General features: G+C 35.4%; 1 protein-coding gene across 9 annotated transcripts in view; it reads left to right on the top strand.

The window, feature by feature from the left end:
- TMEM117 (transmembrane protein 117) overlaps positions 1 to 18105 on the top strand; it is a 558938-nt gene that overhangs the window by 423361 nt on the left and 117472 nt on the right. For all 9 annotated transcript variants that reach the window (XM_027093552.1, XM_027093546.1, XM_027093548.1 and 6 more), the window contains one exon: positions 16220 to 16379. In XM_027093552.1, coding sequence (XP_026949353.1) covers positions 16220 to 16379 — 160 coding nt within the window. The remainder of the gene's footprint in view (positions 1 to 16219; positions 16380 to 18105) is intronic.

Below are 18105 nucleotides of genomic sequence, written 5' to 3'. Positions count from 1 at the left end.
CCTACTCAGAGATCCCTCAGATGAGAATGACATTGATGAGAAGATGTAAGGGAAGGCAAAGGAGAGGAGAGAAGTCTTACCTAACTGAGGCAAGGGAAGTAAATGATAGCATGGGCAACCTTTGTTATTTAGTGCATATGTGTATGCGTGTCAGGTGGACTAAACTACTCAGAGAACCACAGAAATCTGACAAAGCAGATGCTTTTCTAGATACCATAAAACCAACAAAAGGAGAAAATATAAAGATGTGGTTTTACTACATATATTATAATATAATATATATTACATTATATATTATAATATGTATATTACATATAATATAATACATATTACATTATATTATAATATATATTACATATAATACATACATATAATACATATAATACTGAATTTCACCATGTATATGGTTATTCACTGAAAGAGCCAAAATAAATAATAGTAACTACCATATATTAAAGCTAGCAACATTTTTGAACATTCTATAAACATTACCTTGTTTAATCCTCCCAACAACAACCTGATGAGTTATGTACAGATAATGTAAGCGGTTCCCAAAGTGACAGAGCTGGAATTAGAAACCAGGCAGTATGATTGCAGAAAATGTGTTGTAGGCATAGTGGATTGATGAACAAACAAATGAAAAACCAGCAAGAGAAAAAATATCAGCTTTGTGAAGATTGCTTGTTAAGAAGTAAAATAAGATGACATGAAAAAGAATGCTTAGGTGACTAGTTTTGATTGGGAGTTCAGAGAACACTTATCTGAGGTTTAAGCTGAATACTGTATAAGAAACCAGGAAAGCAAAGATAAGAACAGGAATTCAAAGGCTGCAAAGCAGGAAGGAACTTGGTGTGATCCAGGAACATAGGACAGGCCAGAGTGAAAGTGGTACCAGATGACATTGGAGATGGAAACAAGGTGAGATCATGTAGGTCTAAGGTAGGGTTTTTGGATTTCATTCCCAGTGCAATTGAGACACCATTGGAGGAAGCAAGTGATACAACCTGGATTATGTTCAACAGGTCATTTTTGTTGCTCTGTGCAGCATATATCATAGGGAATCAAAAACTACAAACAGTATACCAAGTACCCACTACTTAGGTCAAGAAATAAACAAATATAGGGACACACCATCCACCAGCCTCCTAGATTACAGTTCTTTACTCTGTGAGGTAAACAGATTAAGGTAACCAGAATTCATGTCTTATAATAATAATTTATTTGATTTTCTTTATAGTTTTACAAACTTACACAAACATCCCTAAATAATATATTATGGATTACCCATTTTTGAATTTTATGTGATTGTATATATTCTTTTACACCTTGCTTTTTTTACTCAACATTACATCTGTGAGTTTCCTCTGTGTTGTTGGTGTACCTGTGGGTTATTCATCTTCATCACTGTGAATGTTTCTTTGCATTAATACAAGGCAATTTACTTATCCATTGAATTAATGTTGCTTCCAGTTATCTTTTTGTTAGTCATTATGATCAGTAATGCTAGAAATATTCTAGTGTGCATTGCAAGAACTTCTTTAGAGTATATACCCAGAAGTGGCTTGTACAGTATGTGCATTTTCAATTATATTACATAACACTAAATGGTTTTCCAAAGTGGTTGTAACAGTTTAAACACTATAATTTAGTTCACACTGTTCCATATCCTCAACACTACTTGGTATTGTCAGACTTACATTTTTGTCACACTAGCAGGTGTGTGGAAGTATTTCTTCATGGTTTAAATTTTAATTTCCTTGAACTTTAATTAGTAAGAGCACCATTTCATATTAAGATTGACCCATAGTTTTCATTTTGTTACTTTGTCAGACATTAAATGAATTGGGAAACTTTCTCCTATGCTTTATAATAATATTAACTTTATAGAGGTCTGATACCTAAAACAAGTTTTCTTCTGTCTCTACTGTCTAATGTTTAAACTAGAATGGCTTTGTGGTTTGTTATGTGATGTTATTACCCTGTAACTAATACATGTATTATGGTAAAGACAAAAATTCAAGTGGCACCAAAAGACATAAAATAAAAAGCAAACCATTACCACCTCTAGGCCCACTCCCAAGAGTGGCCACTTAAAACTTTTCCTGTATTTGGTTCTTCTGGTTTTTCTAATCTTAAATAATCCTAAACAATTTTAAATTGTATCAAGTTTAAACAGTAATAACAACAAACTATCAAAAATAGGAAATTTACTCTCCTATACCACCTTCTAATGCCCCTTCAGCCCAGTCTTTGCAGCATTTCTTATTTATTTTCTTAGTGTTGGTTCTTCTATTTCTTGCCTTTAAGTAATGGCTCCATATTTCTCTGTGCCTTTTTTGCCCTTCCACACCCTCCAAGCTTCTATCAGGTATATTTTTTTTACACTGTTGAGGTTAATTACACACATTGTTGGAACTGTAATTGCCTTCCATGTTTTATCTATTGATTCAGCCCAACATTTGTAAACCCACTAATGGTTTTTAAATTATACACTATATTTTTAAATTTGATTCACTGAAGAATCAAATAATATGACTGATCATGTAATTAAGGTGATGACATTAAATCTGACCTTAAGAGAAGACCACGTAACCGGTACCAATGTCAGATAGATCCTCTCTTTTCATATTCAAACAGCTGCCCAAAATCATGGATAGTAAGAGAAGAGAATAGAGAGAATTCTACCACAGCACTTCTCTTCCTGCTTTTCATACCTGCCATCTCCTTGCTTTGAGCTCCCCAGAATCTTACTGAAATGAAGACCTCTCTACTAAGCCTTTGTGTGTACCTATGCTCCTGCTTCCTTCATTCTCTGTCACATATGTCTAAATCCAATTATCCCCTTCTTCTGGAAATTCAAAATCTTTCTCACTCATGTTCTCCTTGCTATTATGTGTTTACTTCCTTTTATAGATCATCACTAAAACATCAATGGGATTGGGAATGGTTAACAAAAGAACTCAGTTTATCATCTTGGTGTAAAAGATGTTTATCTTAGCTAATTGTGGTCTAACGTTTGCTAAAAGTCCATAACTGCACCATGACAAAAAAGGCTATTGGTAGAAAAGGAAAAATTACTTTCCCTAACAAGTATAAACAGGTAAGAATTTGAGGCTTGGCACAAGCAGGCATAGGGGTCTAGTCAAGGCTTATCTGGAAAAGCAAAGCATAGATTAAGACTATTTGATAAGATAGGTTCAGAAAACTCTTTCAGGATCAAAAGTCATACATTTAAGTACTAGAAAGAAGGGATTTTAAAAGACTAATTTTCTTTGTTTTTCTTTTCACATGTTTTTCTCTTTTTTCTTTTTTCTAAATTTTTTTTATTGGAGTATAGTTGATTTACAATGTTGTGTTAGTTTCTGTTGTACAGCAAAGTGATTCAGTTATATATAAATATATGATATATATACACACATTTTTTCAAATTCTTTTCATTTATGGTTTATTTATAAGATATTGAATATCATTCCCTGTGCTATATAGTAGGACCTTTTTGTTTATCTATTTTATATATAGTAGTTTGTATCTGCTAATCTCAAACTACTAATTTATCCTTCCCCCACCCTCTTTCCCCTTTGGTAACCATAAATTTGTTTTCTATATCTGTTTCTGTTTTGTAAATAAGTTCATTTGTATCATATTTTAGATTCCACATATAAGTGATATCATATGGTATTTGTCTTTCTCTTTCCGACTTACTTCACTTAGTATGATAATCTCTAGGTCCATCCATGTTCCTGCAAATGGCATTATTTCATTCTATTTTATGGCTGAGTTTTTTTCTCTATATATATTGCATTGTTCTGTAGTTAAGCTTCAACTCTATGGCAGCATTTCCCACTTCCCCCTCCTATACACATCTCACTTCTCCTTGAGGGTGGCCCATCTGGGGTCTGGAAGGGGAAGAATGTAGGAAGAAAGAGTTCCCACCAGCTAGTACCAACATTTTAGACTCCTGTATCCCACAATGAACAGTTCGAACTATTATCACAAGCATAAGAGTAGATGTTTGACATTTCTTTTGAAGGTTCCCATCCAGTATGCTGTAATAGTGCTTATTGGGCTCATGCAGTCCCAACATCTTGTTACCAAACACACAGTGAAATTCATGTGGCATCACCAGTGTCAAAAGATCTGTGAACCAGGAAAGAGTATAAACATCTTACAGTGGAAATGAGGAAAAAAGGATGACCTTCTAAAATCCCTCAACTGGAAAGGAAGGCAGAATGGCACTAGAGCCCTTCATTCTTAGATGAGGAATAGATGGTGTTAGAATGATAAGGGTCTAAATTGTAGCTACCGGGAATGGGGCCAGTAAACTAAGTATAATGAAAATGTACAAGTTTGAACTGGATGAGTTAATTCATCCGAATTTTATTTATTTCAGAAAAAAAAAAAAAAACCTCCCTTTGAAAACTACCTACCAGAGAGTCACACACCTTAGATCCTTTAAATGTTCTTGAAATTAATCATAATATGATAATAATTTTTGAAAATCACCTAATTTCATTAAGTTAATGGATGATACTTTCCAAGTCTGCATTGGGCCAAATCAGATATTTCTGTGCCTGTGCAAGCACACAACCAGCTCCAGGGTGGGTAGTCTTTTTTAACTTAATGCTACCAAACAAAGCAGAGCAAATTATTATCAATGAGAAATAAGGGTTTGTGTATTAAACACATCACCTCTAATTTTTTTAAAAAACGCACAAGTCTTATAATTCAAAGAAAATCTCCTTAACTACTTGAGAGTGAGATAATTCATAGTAGCTTTATCCTTGAATACCTGCTGAATAATTTGGAGAAATAAGACTAAAGAATGATTGGATTATTACCTTTAAATTATAAAAACAATATTTAAAATCTTCAGTTATCTCACATACATTCCTCACAACATCATAAATAGGTAAGTCAGAATAGCACAGTGGCTAAGAGCTTGGCATTGAAGTCAGAGACACATGGGTTTAAAATCTAAGCTCCATATTTAATAGATTTGCGATCTTGGATTACGTAATCTCTCAAAGTCCAGTGTTCCTTATGCAAAACGAGGTGATTAATTGTACTTACCTCATACGATTGGTTTGAGAATTGAGTATATGGGTGCAGTAATATAACTACCTAATACTTTATAACTGCTATCATCATCATTTACTTCCTCTTCATCATCATCATAATCATTATCACCAGTTCAGAGATAAGAAATTAATCCTGAGAGGGTAACTGACTTTTCTGAGTGCACATAAATAAGTACTATAAGCCATGACCAGAAGCCTGTTCTTCTCTTTCCCTTGACGAGGTTTTCTTTTTAAATATATGAAGAGTTTTTCTCATGGAGTAGATTCTGACTAATAACCTTTTAGTGCAAGGATAGTTAAATTTAACTAAGAGAAATTGCATTTAGGTATTAGGTGGCATTTTAATATGCTTGGATGCACTTTGAAAGCATCGTTTTTTCTTGTTACATTTTAAGAAAAGACATCAATAGAACCTTCCCTGTACAATTATTTATGCACTTGAAGACAAGAAGCTGGACCAAAACTTTTTTTAAGGCTAATTTTGGTTTTTTAATTCAGTGAGCATTTTCCTGTGATTAGATGTTTCACAGAAGCCTGGCTTTATTTTCCAGATTGGATAGGTAATGATTTTAATTGATCTTAATTATCTCAGATTTCAAGAGCTAAGCATTTCTATATGTGGCTTGGAAATATTTCCAATAAGCAATTATTTTAGGATCCCAAGAATCCTAAATTTCTAGAGCTGTATTCGTTTTCTATTGCTGTATAACAAATCACCACAAACATAGTGTTTAAAAAAAAAAACACTCATTTATTTTCTTATAGTCTGTAGGTCAGGGCTGGCAAGATGTGTCTGTATTCTCTGGTCAGGCTTTAATCAAGTTGTCAGCTGCCTTCTCATCTGGAGCACAGGGTCCTTTCCAAGCTCCTTCCTGTTGTTGGCAGATTTCAGTTCCTTGTAGTTAGAGGACTGACATCCCCATTTTCATGCTGTCTGCCAGGGCTGCTTTCAGCTCCTAGAGGGTCTCATGTTCTTGTCCCATGACCCCCTCCAGCTCAACAACAGAGAACCTCCCTCTCACACTGCAAATCTCTCCAACTGCCTCTACTGCTACCAGCCAGAAAAAACTCTCTGTTTTTAAAGAGCTCATGTGATTAGGTTAGGCCCACCCAGATAATCTCCCATTTGATTAACCAAAGGCCAACTGATTAGTAATCTTAATTAAGTCTGTAAATATCCCTTCTGACATATAAAGTAACATAATCACAGGAATGATATCTCACAGTATTCATAGGTTCTGCCCAGACTCAAGGGGAGGAGATCGTACAAGGTCAAGGATCATTGAAGGTCTTCTTAGAATTTTGCCCGCTTGCAGGGCCCAGGGTACTACCAGGGCAAATATAGGTTTCTGCAGCTCTCTGAATAGCTATCTCATAGTCTGTTCTCAAACCAACTTTCTTTCCAACTTCCCTACTTCATTAAGTATTATCCAGGTTTAGCATAAGTTCTATTAATTTTGCTTTCAAATATATTTTTTATTTATCCTCTGTATCATTATAACCATATCATTCATGCATTACTGCAATTGTCTACATTCTACTCTTTGTCGATCTGTGCTTTAACTTCCCTCCAGGACTGAAGCCATCCTGCAAAACAACGATTTTGCTTGTGATATTTGCATAAACTCTAATAAAATTGTCAATTACTTGGCTAATTGCAACCAAATGGTTTTAAATTGATTACCCAAATAATTTCCTCATTTGTCTCTTCCTCTTTACTAGTAGAGATCCTGGGAGCAGAACACGAATTAGGCCCATATCTGAGTTTACAGAGAAAATATCTGAAACTATATTTACATCCAATTTTGCAATTTTCAAAGGAGCCGTGTTAAAGAAAGAAGTGTGCTCAACAGTGGTCCATCTTCAGTCTATATCCCATAAAACCCCTATGTAGTATTTGGGGGTTTTGACCACAAATTCATTCCTGAAATTATCTTTCTCTCTGGCTTCTATAATATTGCTTTATTTTGGATTTCTTCATATATCATGTCATATGTCTATGGCCTTGTCATCCTCCAGCCTTCTCTGGATATACCATAAAAAGAGGTGATCTTCAAGACTCTGTCGTTGATTTTCTCTGTTTTTTTATTCCTTTTTCTTTTTTTATCTGAAAAATTTTATTAATCGTCATGTCTTTAACAATTACTTGTATTTGAATGAATCAAAATTCAGGGCCTGATCTTTCCTTGACCCAGATTCCTATCTCCAGTTGACTATTATTCATTCCTGTATAGATGTCCCACCAGCTCCTTAAACTCAACAAGGTGTTCAAAACAGGATTCGTAATATTTCATTCCTGGTTTCTTTCATATTTCTCACTTCAGTTAGTGACATCACAATCTTTTTAGTCACAAAACCTAGAAACTTTGGAAACATCTGGCACTCTTCCCTAATACTTCACTACCACCCACTACCATTTCCATATTTTCTTTCAAATTTGTTTTTTGCCTGCAATATCCATTCCACTATTGCAATCTACTCATTTTTTAGGTCTAATTTCATTAAATGTCCTAGCTACTTTTCATACCTGAATAAAAATAAATCAGATATTCCTGAAAACTTCCATAGCATCATGGTTTTTGCTTAACTTCGGGTTTGATTGTTTTGTATATATTGCCATCGTTTAGCTGGTGACAAGTTCCTTAAGGGCAGAGATCATTCCCATGTCCCTTCAACTTACGTCTGTGCCTTATATGCTTAATAAATGTTTCTTGAATTCTCTGTGCCCTTGCATGCATTACAATATGACTTTCTCTTTCAAAAAGCAACTGTTTTTCAATCTTGTACATTACCTGAAATTGCTTTTTCTACCAAGGAGCTATCTAAATTCTTGATAAAATTACACTTTTACGTAGCTTCAAAATTCTCCACTGGGTTGACCAGAAAAGGTGGATAATGTGCTTTTAAATTGCCAACAATCTATCCTTAATTAAATCAAATTTATAAGTTGGTCCTCTGATCACTAGTGCCAACATGCTCTTTCCCTATTTTTGAGTGAGGTATTTTTTCTAGCTGGTCCTGAATTATTTATAAATAAATCAAAGATTCTTCACAGGTTCCCAAGAGAAAATAAATATATATCTGCGGTCATAAAGCTTTAGATGTTTTAAAAAAATCTTTTCCATTAGAATTCAAGAATGAATCATGTCCCTTATGAAACCTAATATTAAATTTTTGATCTTCCATTGTGACATGACATTATTTCCTTTAAATATTTTTGCATAACTTTAGGGAATTTTTCTGTTCCTGGAGTCTACTTTGTAGTCTTCTTTCATAAAAGAAAAGTATTTTATGTTCATAATCTCTACTTTCCTAGCCATTATATCATGTCCTCAATGTCTTTGAAAAGATTCTTTCTTCCAGGGATACTTGTGGAGAGTTCTGAAAGCATTCTTCCTAATGGACAGTCTCCTGATGATACATCTTCTTCAACAGATATTTGAAATGATACTGAAAATATACTTTTGGTCCTGGTTTGACTTATGTAAACATCTTGGTTGGCTTCAACAAAGTCACAAAATTTTACCTGAACCTTTATTTTTAACCCAGTATGTAAATTCATCCTATTTTTTAAATCAAATAAAGCATACTTTCGTCCTGCTCACCCCAGAAGATCCTGGTTTTTCTTATTTTTTTAAAAAGCAAATTTAACAGGAAAAAAATGCAACATGGTATGTTTAACTTAAATTTTCTACTTTGCATTTTGAAAAGTCAAAAGTATGTTTGGAGTATCATAGCTATCATTTTATTTTCATTAAATAAACAATAATGGGTATAGTTCTTGCTGGCATTATCTGTATTTAATGAGCGTTTATTTATACCCTTATCTTTATTACCACTTTCATTACTGAACTTGTGGTAATATTTTATACCTGGGGTAACAATTAGTAGAGTATATCTCATATGCTTCATCCTACTGAATTGGTGAATTATTTAGTAATTACAAGGTGATTCACTAGGAAGAAAAATTGTGCTGGTGAGTTTGCTAAGAGACACAGAGGATTAACATGCCCATTAAGTCCATGCAACCTAATTTTGCATTGCACAGGCCTCTTTCTTTGCTCTGTAAATACTGGAGGAAGTACCATGAGTTGCAGAAGTATCTGAACTTGGTGAAGGGTAAGGGATAAGTATTTCCTACATCAGGTTAAATAGATTGATTTATTCATACTGTTTTTTAAATATCAACAGTGTGCTGGTCATTGATAATCAGTAATGAATGACACAGCCCAAATCCTAAGGACTTTGCAGTCTACTGAGTACTTTTTCCTAGAACGTGTGTTTTATTCCACCCCTAAAACTATGAAACACAAAGAAAATAAAATGATTTCTCCTGACCAAGACTAACTCTGCTCTGTATCAATAAGCTACTTTTAAGAACCTCTGAGTAAACTAACATCACTCAAACATAGGTAGAAGAATTCAAGCCACTAAAAGAAATGTGGTCATTTCATTTCCGCCTCTTATATCAAGATTGCCAATGGCCAGGGCTCCACATAAAGTTGCGATGGTTGGACACTGCAGAACTCCAAGGGACATTGTTTACATAGATTAGGATGCCAGGACACTGTCCACGTAAATTACAATCTGTGTGGCCAAATGGCCCAACCCAGAAGTGCCTTTTTCAGCCACCTCTTTCATGCCCTTGCAGGAACAAGTTACCAAGTTCCTTCTTCATTCCAATTTGCTCAGTGTTTTTTGAGCTCCTGCTATGTTCAGAGCACTTTCCTTCATGGAATAATAGACAGATATAAATAACACATAAATGTATACTTTAACGGACAACACAAGAGTCTAATAATTTCCTCTATAGACTCCAGATCCCAATGCAGCCGCAAATAAGACAAGTTAATAACTGCATCTTCTTTCTCAGGGATCCTATCTTAACAAGTGTGTTCAGGTTGGCCAAGAACTGACTGTGACATTTACTTAATGAAAGCCACATGGAGAAGCTGTGCTCCCTCCCTAGGTCAGTTAGCAAACATCACCTTTGTGTTCCCTTGGTGCTTCCTGATCCCAAGAGTGGGAAACTGGAAGGTCACTAAAACCATTTCCTTAGAGACTTCTAAGGAGCAATCTTGACTTCGTCAGCTAGGCTACAGTACTGAGTAAACTCATGAATTTCAGGATGAACTGGCTTGAGGACCCAAGTGGTGATTGTTTTACTAACAGAGTTGCAATGGCAACATTGATCATTAAAACAAGCAAAACGGAAAGTGTCAGCATTCTCTCATGGCCATCTGTGACTTCTCTGTGCTGGTAGTTGGTATTCAGAATGGAACTGGATGCTTGAACTGGCTCTCAGTTTTGCAACGAAAAGTGAAGGAAAGCATCCTTCTGTTTATGCCTGCTTGTTGTATTTTTCCCTCTAAACCACATGGTGAGAAATTATGATATTAAATCATTTAAAATTCTATTGCCATGCCACATTTCATTTCATGTATTTCGTACTTTGAAATATGAGACTATATCTAACTTAATTGTGAGACTAAATTTACTATCTTGATCCGTACATTCATTCTTTTTTGTAGTGATAACATTAAACCTTTCATTTGTAATAAGATTTGCAGATTTTTATATTGCTATGAGAAATCATGAAACACGATCTGACTTGTTTTGATTGAGTTCCGAAATTTTAACACAAGTATTATAGAAAGAAATTAAAGTGATTTTTTTCTTCCTGTAACCATCACAGTAATTGTGCAGCCAGATCAGAAAGGAATATGATATTCATAACTGGAATCAAAGATTATAAACATTTTAGAACATGAAAAATGGCTAATATATTAAAACACATAAAAGCATATTTATTATGTTGAATCACATGAAATGGCTATTTTTAGTAGGATAAAACATGGTCAAATTTTGGCAATTTTGTTTGGTTCAACATATATTCTTTTAGTTAGGAGATTCTGTACATTCCTGCCGCCTGGTTTAATCAAAATGAAATTGTGTGATAATTAACACTGAGTTAGCCCTCTGTGGATAATCGAAGCCTAATGCCAGTTCTTTTCTCTCTTGATTTAATCCCTGATTTCAGGCTGTTTAACTATGCAATAAGTCTATTTTTTTTTTTTTTTTTTTTTTTTGCTACGCGGACCTCTCACTGCTGTGGCCCCTCCCGCCGCGGAGCACAGGCTCCGGACGCGCAGGCCCAGCGGCCACGGCTCACGGGCCCAGCCGCTTCGCGGCACGTGGGATCCTCCCGGACCGGGGCACGAACCCGCGTCCCCTGCATCGGCAGGCGGACTCCCAACCACTGCGCCACCAGGGAAGCCCAATAAGTCTATCTTAAAGTGGTTATGATTGGAAGAAGAAAAGCAATATTAACTAGTTTAATTACTTAAAATAGAAGTTCAGTATTTTTTAAAATCCAGAAATTAGTGTGAAAGAGTGGTTTAGACTATGAATTAAACCAAATTGGGGGATTATCTTGATTCATTTATATGTACTACTCTGTTTCCAGTCAACATACACTATAGATATTTGGGTAGGCTATAAAGTATGTTCCCAGATGAGATCCAGATGATATTAAAATTTTTAGCATGGGCTTCCCTGGTGGCGCAGTGGTTGAGAGTCCGCCTGCTGATGCAGGGGACACGGGTTCGTGCCCCGGTCCGGGAAGATCCCACATGCAGTGGAGCGGCTGGGCCCGTGAGCCATGGCCGCTGAGCCTGCGCGTCCGGAGCCTGTGCTCTGCAACGGGAGAGGCCACAACAGTGAGAGGCCCCAACAGTGAGAGGCTCACATACCGCAAAAAAAAAAAAAAATTAGCATATCTGAAGATTTTTAGCAAAAGAGAGAAAGTGGTTTACTACAGGGCAAGTCCTTGCTCAGAGTTAGTTCTCATGGTAGTTCTGTCCCTGGCAGTCTGTGTGACGTGAGTGAGTCCCCTAACCTCTCTGGAAACATTTCATTTTTTCACTTTACAGACAACTCATAGTACACATATAAATTCACACTTCTTAGCAACCCTGTGCTTCCCAGGAGCCCAGCCCAGAGATTGGGAAGCAGTGAATTAAAAAAGCTCTGTTAACCTTTCTTGGTCTCACATTCTAATTCCTATTAATCCAAGAGGAATTAGCAACAATTGAGGAAAAGCAAACAAACTGGAAATCTGAAAACAGGGAAGTGAGACTAACCACTCGAGCTGATAATTATGTATGAGTTCTTTCCGTTTGACTGGTGGCCAGAAACCAGAGACAGTAGAATTGATGAGCCAGGATGTCCTGCTGGTGCTGGCTGCATATTGAAAGGAAATAATCCAGATAATTGTTTAATTGGATGCTATTTAAAAAGAGAAGCTGAAACTCCCAAGAATCGTGATCCAGAGTAAACATCTTTTCAACCGTTCTGGTTAAATAAAAACCCAAGGGTGCTGCATTGATGGTTAGCATCCCTGAGGGTCCATTTTCACTGCCATGAAAATATCCCTGTTAACTGTTTCCTGTCAGTCCTTGTCAGAGTCTCTGTGAGTTTTACTTTTCAATATTAAGTATTCCTGGATGATAATTTTCCAACATTATACTTATAATAAAAATGGAAAATAAAAATGGAAAATAAGTGAAATCTTAGCTACAGACCTAGTAACAAGAGTGTAAAATCAAGTGCTTCCTATGAGAGACAATACGTACACATACTGTCATGAGTCAGCCTAGGTTTGAATCATCTTATATCTTATATAACGTATAAAGTCTTTAACTCAGGTCCAGTTATTTGAACTTTCTGTGACTCAGTTTCTGCACTTGTAAATTGGAGGTAGTGACAGTAGACTTGTAGTAAGGATTATACTATTTTGTGTAAAGCTCTTATACCAGACCCTGACACATTACAAGTGGCATATGACTGTAACAGTAATTTGTAATTGAGTCATGGTTCTTTTAAACTGGTGTTTTAACTGAATTATCATAGCATGGTAAAGTCTATCAATTTTACAAGATGTGGCTCAGAAAAACAAGCCACAAGCAATACATTTGCTTCCATACCTATATCTAGATAAGGCATTGAATATAATTTTGGAGGTGGAATGACCAATTAATGTATTTTGGTCCCCCTTTTCCTTTTCTTTTTTCCGTTCTCTTGACTTATTTTTACAGCTTTCTCTGACCTATATGCATTCATATTTAATGATTGCCATTTTTATTCTTTTTTTTAGTATTAAATATTAAATATAGGGCAGAATACCTCCTTTAATTTCTCTTTAGAGTAATAAAATATTACCAGTAACTTTTTCTTAAGATCTGTAGCAATACTCTTTGTCAAAACAGAAGTACTTAATAAAGCCAGGAAAACACCTATGAAAAGGTCTTAGGAAGAGTATTATTATATATTGGATAAATGAAATGTATCAAATAAAGCAAACATCTAAGACATGAATTGGTGCAGATTTGATCTCAGGAAGCTCTTATACAACAGGCTTTATGATAAATTCTCATTACCAAAGAGTTTTAATGATTAATTTTAATGACTTTATTCACAATGAAATTGTTAGCATGAATAAGAATAACTCCTTTGAACAGATTTGTGGCTGCCAAGGGAGAGGGGGTAAGGCAGGGATGAATTGGGAGTTTGGGATTAACAGATGCAAACAGTTATATATAGAATGGATAAACAACAAGGTCCTACTGAATAGCCCAAGGAACTATATTCAATACCCTGTGATAAACCATAATGGAAAAGGATATGAAAAAGAATGTATATATATATGTATAACTAAATCAGTTTGCTGTACAGCAGAAATTAATGCAACATTGTAAATCAACTATTCTTCAATAAAATAAATTAAAAAAGAATAACTCCTTTATAAATCTTGTAATAGATGAGGTTTGTGATTGCTCAACAAACGCTTATTCCAAAATCTCAGATTTTGTCACCTAAAAATATTCCTCTGCATTAGTATTTAATTTTACAGTATCAGTTTACATATTTAGACCAACAAAGTAACATTAGAGTATGAATTCCAATGTAATCATCTGTCTTCACAAAAAGAAGTTTCCACGTAGCTCTTGGGGAAAATGCAGGGATGATATTAAAAATACTAACCTGTTAGGACTTCCCTGACATTCCAGTGGTTAAGACTTTGCCTTCCAACACAGGGGGCATGGGTTCATTTTTTACTGGTTGGGAACTAAGATCCCACATGGCTCAGGGCCAAAAAACCAAAATATAAAAAAAAACAGAAGCAATATTGTAACAAATTTAATAAAGACTTTAAAAATGGTCCACATCAAAAAAATCAAAAAAACAAAACAAAACAAAAAAAACTAACCTGTCAACCACAGGCTTGAACCAATAGGATGGATGCTGGCCATAGAGTTGGAGTGAGGTGCTGGAGTACCCAAGGTTCACCAAGACTCCACCCTGTAGTGCTGGATAACAGGAAGGTGTGGGGCCTTGTGAAGGAAGCTGGGGAGGAAAAGAAGGGGGAGCTTGAGAGAATTGGGATCCCAACCATCTACCAACCTGTACGGTCATACAGTACATCCTGAAGAATTATATATATTCATAGCATCCTTGTGAAACACACATATGAAAAGCCAAGAGTGATGAGGAAGTACCCTTATCACCAAAAGGAGATTCAAAGAATAGTCAATATTTATCTGTTCTTCATGGAAGTTGTTATGTTCCTTGTTGACAAAAGAAATTGTGGTAATTGCATTCAAATTTCCTTGAAGTTTCTCAAACTCAAAAAGACAAAAACAAGTGAATCAACTTAACCTGGAGAAAATTTTGTTTAAAATTCCAATATTCTTATGTTTGACTATATAATATTTGCAATTTCTTTCTATTTGTATTTTAATAATTATTTTGGATTTCTCCCATGCTCATTTAATCCATTTGAATTTCTGGAAATGCTCAAAGATATTCTAGACAATAGCAAAGATAATTTTTAATTTATGTTTTGGAGATCATGAGTCAAATTCTTTTGAGAGTCTGCAATTTTAATAAAATAAGTAAATTTAAAAAAAAATTTTATTTTCCAAAATTAAAAAAAATGTATATTTTCTATTCATGGGGGGAAAAATCTAAAGAGGAGTTCATTATACTTATTTTATCAGAGTATAACTTGTTCCAAATAAAAAGTTGTGAAAAGGAAAACCAAAATTTCAGTTTAGAAATTTGTATTCTGTTCAATTGTTAAGAGAATTCCAGGATGATTCATATTATTCCATTTTTCTTTTCTCTTATTTATTTATTCCTTTACATTAAAATTATTTTCAAAATATTTGTTGTTCTTTATTTTCCTTTTTATAATTCAAAACAATCTCTATATACAAATATAGCTCTGAAAGCAGAGGCTTTACAACATTATGGACAATTCTCTGGCAGATTGAATTTTCACTGCCCGGATTTCAGATTTACTTTGAATGTCAATATTAAAGACTAATTTAAATATTTTTTGATTTCTATAAAAAGCTTAATTGATAATTGTTACAATTTCAACAAACATTCTTTGAACTCCATCTGCATATAATTATGTAAGATTTTACAGGAACTACAAAAATAAGTAAGAGAAAAATCTCAGGCCCCTAGTATCTTATAACGATGGATGGAGGATTAGACATGGTGTGACCTGGACAGGTCACTAAGCCACAAGATATCTATGATATGAGTACCATGAGGAGAAGAGGCTACACAGTTGGCACGTAGAGGTGGTTCCTCTACAGAGCTCATCAGGCTAGGGAATAATGAAGGGACCAGTCTATCTTCCCTCTCTTCTGTAGAATAACCATGGAATCCAAAGACTTCCTTACCCACTGCCTTATGTTCCTATATATGTTTGTTCACCACCCTCAGTAAAACAATGTATGTGTAATGAGAGTTACAACCAATGCTCTTTTGGGGACATATATTGCACTAACCATGATTATTTGTAATATTTTATTGTTAACTATTTGTTCTATAACCATTACCTTATTGCCCTTTAGGGAAAATCTTGGAAGAGATGCTGTCATACCTTTTTCTAATTGCTTTTGAAAGAAAGCTCTTAATTTGCTTCTTTTTTCATCTTCCTTTGGTGACTATGCCTTAGGATAGGTACTTGGCAAGGGGTAGACTTTTAATACAGCAGATCACATGCACTCTGCACTGTTTATATTATTACGTCTAATGTTTTTTACTGAGTGTCTTGTTCCTTTCAGGACAGTTCTTTTCACTCTGACATCTGTGGTTGTACTTGTCATTACAACTGACTGGATCAGCTGGGACAAGCTGAATCGGGGATTTTTGCCCAGTGATGAAGTTTCCAGAGCCTTCCTGGCTTCTTTCATCTTGGTCTTTGACCTCCTTATTGTAATGCAGGTAAGTGGCTTTGTATTTTCCTCCTCTCACTGAAGCCACTCCATGCTCTGTTCTCAGTAAACAAACACTATACAGTGAAAGGCTCCATAAAGCTAGAGAAATGCATAGTTTACAGTTGCTATAAATGGAGCCTTCTCTGATCATATTTTCAGCAATTTTACTGAGAGGATAAACCAACTGGGCTTTTATGAAAAGGGCACCAAAAAGTCATTGTATGACCATTGAAAGGTGGCCCCTGGAAACCATACAGAATGGTTGTGGTATTTTTGCCAAAGCTTCAGGGAAAAAAACAAAACAAAGCAAAACAAAAAAACGCCTGCCATTTAGTAAATGGAAAGCTGCAGAGATGAGGATGATATAAGCCAACAAAGCAGGGATAAGCGATTGCCAAAGCAACTCAGGGCTTTAGAGCAGTTGAAATGGAATAATATAAAAATGCTTTTTCTGCTTATGGAAATTATCACTTTCTTTCAGTATTCACCAGAGATCATTCCATTTTCATGTAAACAATATTTCTGCCCTGCTTAGCAACAGATTCTTTGTACAATGGCATCGTGCTTATCGGTGCTACTCGTGTAATCTTCTGGTGTGAATGCTTTGGGGTCTTAGGGGTGTTCCTTTGAATCGAGCGGAAAGAGACATTAACTATTACTTGGCACTTTATCTTGTTCATTAAATACCCATCCATTTGCTAGACATTTTCTTATGACTTTCATAAGGCAATTTTGTGTTTTCCTCTCCAGAGGCATTGTAAGTGACCAGAACAAAGGCTCCATTGCTGAAGGGAAAGGAAACTTCATTGTGTTCTGAATTTATGTGAGATTTCACAGGATAGCAGATTGGTTTTCTCATTGCTACAGGCAAAGAGAGGCCTTTATAAGAGATTAAGTGTTTTAGTGTTAGTGTTTTAAAAGAGAATAACAATCTGGGTGGTTTTGTTTTGGTTTTGGGTTTTTTTTGGTATATAACATAGCCGAGGTGTGAGAGGCTCAAGAGGGTTCCTAGAGTATATTATTATTTTAATAGATGATGATTTAAAATACATTATTGTTTTTAAAAATTAAATGAAATTGAATTCTTTGTCTCATCTAAAAATTGATGTATTTCTTTTTTTATTTCCCATGGGATAGTTTAGCATAGTGAAGAAAGCCCTGGACTTTGAGTAAGGAAGCACTGGCAAGGTTCCATACCTGTCTCTCACTTGCTATAGGACCGCCTCTGGATATTTATAAAATTGAATTTATAGCACTTATGCAATAATGTCGTGCATTACATTTTAAAGGCTATTTTATCTTTTTTCATCTAATACTCCTCCTAACTAACATACTATTATATGTAAAATATCTGCTTTGGCCAAGTGGCCTACTGGTACCTCATTGAACCCATCTTAAAGTCAAAGGTACTAGTAGCCAAGTAGACCATTATCTTTTTTTTTTTTTTTTTTTGCGGTACGCGAGCCTCACTGCTGTGGCCTCTCCCGTTGCGGAGTACAGGCTCCGGATGCGCAGGCTCAGAGGCCATGGTTCACGGGCCCAGCCACTCCGCGGCATGTGGGATCTTCCCGGACCGGGGCACGAACCCGTGTCCCCTGCATCGGCAGGTGGACTCCCAACCACTGCGCCACCAGGGAAGCCCTATCTTTTAATTTGTCTAAATTTATATATGTGAAAAAAAACTGTATATGTGAGAGCATAAATTTCCTGATTTCCTACTACCATCCACCATC

Source organism: Aethalodelphis obliquidens, unplaced genomic scaffold (genome assembly GCF_003676395.1).
Source record: "Aethalodelphis obliquidens isolate GAN/ISIS:26980383/991018 unplaced genomic scaffold, ASM367639v1 scaffold84, whole genome shotgun sequence".
Lineage (NCBI taxonomy): Eukaryota > Metazoa > Chordata > Mammalia > Artiodactyla > Delphinidae > Aethalodelphis > Aethalodelphis obliquidens.
This window is presented reverse-complemented; position numbering and strand designations above follow the sequence as displayed.